This window comes from Lipotes vexillifer, unplaced genomic scaffold (genome assembly GCF_000442215.2).
Source record: "Lipotes vexillifer unplaced genomic scaffold, Lipotes_vexillifer_v1.1 scaffold248, whole genome shotgun sequence".
In the NCBI taxonomy this organism is placed as follows: domain Eukaryota; kingdom Metazoa; phylum Chordata; class Mammalia; order Artiodactyla; family Lipotidae; genus Lipotes; species Lipotes vexillifer.
The window spans coordinates 2,467,965-2,470,725 of record NW_006777568.1 but is presented as its reverse complement, the minus strand read 5'-3'; the positions used below and the strand labels follow the sequence as shown (position 1 = coordinate 2,470,725).

At 41.0% G+C, this 2,761-nt stretch overlaps 1 protein-coding gene across 1 annotated transcript in view; it reads left to right on the top strand.

The window, feature by feature from the left end:
- DOCK1 (dedicator of cytokinesis 1) overlaps positions 1-2,761 on the top strand; it is a 475,984-nt gene that overhangs the window by 270,094 nt on the left and 203,129 nt on the right. The window contains exon 28 of the mRNA XM_007451187.1: positions 1,280-1,381. Within this exon, the coding sequence (XP_007451249.1) occupies positions 1,280-1,381 (102 nt within the window). The remainder of the gene's footprint in view (positions 1-1,279; positions 1,382-2,761) is intronic.

Genomic DNA, 2,761 nt, shown 5'->3' with positions numbered 1-2,761 from the left:
CTTTCCCTGAACACCAACTTGAAATCGAAATTTCAGCAATTATCACCATTCATAAATAGTTTACATTTCTGGGCAAATGGAAGATAACTTATTATCATTATTTTATTTGTTCAACTTACGTAATGCATCCTCTGAGGACCCATTTGGAAGCATATATGTTGATTATAGATATAAAATGGATCCGAAAAAATTTTGGACTTTACCATTTCACTGTAGAGCATGCATTTGAAATGAATACAAGAGATATTTAGGCATTCAAATACATTGCTTGTAAAACAGTAAAAGAACGCAATTTGTGAACTCATTTAATAAGGCAAAATTAAGGCCATGTCTCAAAGTATATCTCATCCTATCATTTTACCAGGCTTGTGCTGGTTTAATGGGAGAAAATATATGTCCTCTGTTTCTTGAAATATCATTACTTTAGGGGAAAATATTCAAAAGCAAAGAAGTCTTTTAGGAAATTGCTAGCCATGAAGCCCGGAAGTGATACATTGCAGTTAATGGCAATGGGACTGCTTAACCCCCTGCTCCCCCGCTGGACCAAATCCCCCTTAGTGTGTCTGCACACACACACACGTGCACAGACCTGCACACGCAAACACGTCCACATGCACAGCCACTTGCATGCTGGGCACTTCTGTTGCCAAGTGCTCTGGCCCCTCAGTTTCTCCATGTCTTGATTTTGTGTGGTGGTTTCTTTTTTCCCCTTCTTTTCCTACCCTGCCAGCTCTGTCTGGTTTGAGAAATTCCCTGTCTCCCCCACTTTACATTCTGATGAGGCTCCATTCCTCCCCACATGCTTCTGTGGAGAAGTGAGCCATAACTCATCGTGGAGTCGGTGGTTATTGCCTCCAAACTGGCCAAGGGGGATAGAGGCAAATTTTGAGAAATAAAAGTCCTCTCTTTGCCACAGCCCGAGAGCAGGGGCTGCACACACACTTTGCCTGATAACAGGGGCAGCAACTTTCCAGGGAACGTAACGCACAGTGGTGGCGGTTTTGAGCCTGCCTTTCATTGCACATATTTAATGTGAGAATATTTCAAGCTTGTTTTTTCCAGACTGGATGGTCATGTATCAGGAAACATCTAATGTAGTTAGAAGGAAATGTAGCAAAAGGAAAGATGGTGAGGCTGGAGTGACCGCTCTCTTAGCTGGCCAGCCTGGCACATGGCTTCTCCCTGATGGGCTTTGATCCCAGACTCTTAGTTTACATCAGTTTCTCCCATGAGTGTTGTGGGTCTCCTCATCTCATTGTATCTTTTGATTTGTTTACAGGGAAACTTCGTGGCCTGTATGACAGCTATTTTACGACAGATGGAAGATTATCATTATGCCCATTTGATCAAGACTTTTGGGAAGATGAGGACCGATGTGGTGGTGAGTGTAACTTTGACTTTCTATAACTGTGTTTTGAGGCCAGCATTTTAGGCAAAACGCTGATATAAGTATTTCCATTTTCAATATGATTTTGGACTTGCCTCCACTTGATTTCAGAAGCCACCAGGGATGGTCTAACTAAAGGCGTGTTTGTAAGAAGATAAGGGTCAAGATACAGACTCTCTCCTTGTACTGACCTGGGGAGTGATTCAGGGTGTCAGCCGAGAAAAATCCCTTTTCTTTTCTCTCCCATGCTTTGTGGTCACGGAAAATTGGGAGATGTTACCCATGGAGAGTCTGTCATTAACTGCTGTTCGTTTATTGATTGGCTTTCAATAGCAGAAGCCAGGGGGCATTGTCAGCCTTAAATTGTGCTCCGTTATTAATTAGCTCTAGTCACGGAGGCTCATTAGCATTTCTCGAAATAATTCTCTAGTCATCCTCAGTGAGAGTATGATACAACTTAATTAGGAGACGTACAGAGGGGAACTTAGGAGCTCTGTCCGTAACAAGCTGACATCGCAGGGCCGTACAGCAGATGTCCTCTGCGAAGCCGCAGCCAACGTGTCTGCAGAGTTTCTGAGTATATGTCCACCTCGGCTCTCCTGTCTGGGAACACAGACTCCGTTTCTGAGGCCCCTAGATTCCTATAGACTGCAGCAAGTTCTACTAGCGTTTCCAGAACAAGGCTGGTTGCACTTCACATCAATCTTATTAAGGGATAGAGACAATGCATTTAAGGCTTTTTTCCAAAGGATTAATTCTAATTTAAAAAACTACCTTATTAACTGTTGCTGCTATATGTGTGTGTGCGTGCATATGTACATTTAAATTTTATATATACATATATAATATTATAATAATAATATATGTATTTAAATTTCTAAAAAATGGATTTATACCTTAAAATCATAGCAATTTTCCTTAAATAAAAGTCAAGGAGCAAGAATGTGTATGTGTTTGTGTGTCTCTGTGTTTAGTCTTCCTTAAAAATATTAACGAGCAGTTTAATGTAGGACTGTACTCATGCGTGTAACATATAGCACATGTGATTATATCCTGTGATTCTTCAGCAGTCATGGCATAGTGAGATCTGATTTGCCATGTGAAACATTTCATGCCTCATGTTTGATCAGGGGAAGGATAGTTGTAGCTGAACCTTTATGAACAATTTCCTAGACAACAAACACTTCAGGCTGAATAATAAACTTTTCAGAATGAGAAGCATTACCTGTGCTGAAAACTTAGGACTCCATTTAATTATTTGCCCTTTATCAGAATAGTCACGTGATCAAAATCATACTATTCATGCCAACTGTTAAAAATATTTAATCTGGGGCTTCCCTGGTGGCACAGTGGTTGAGAGTCCGCCTGCCGATG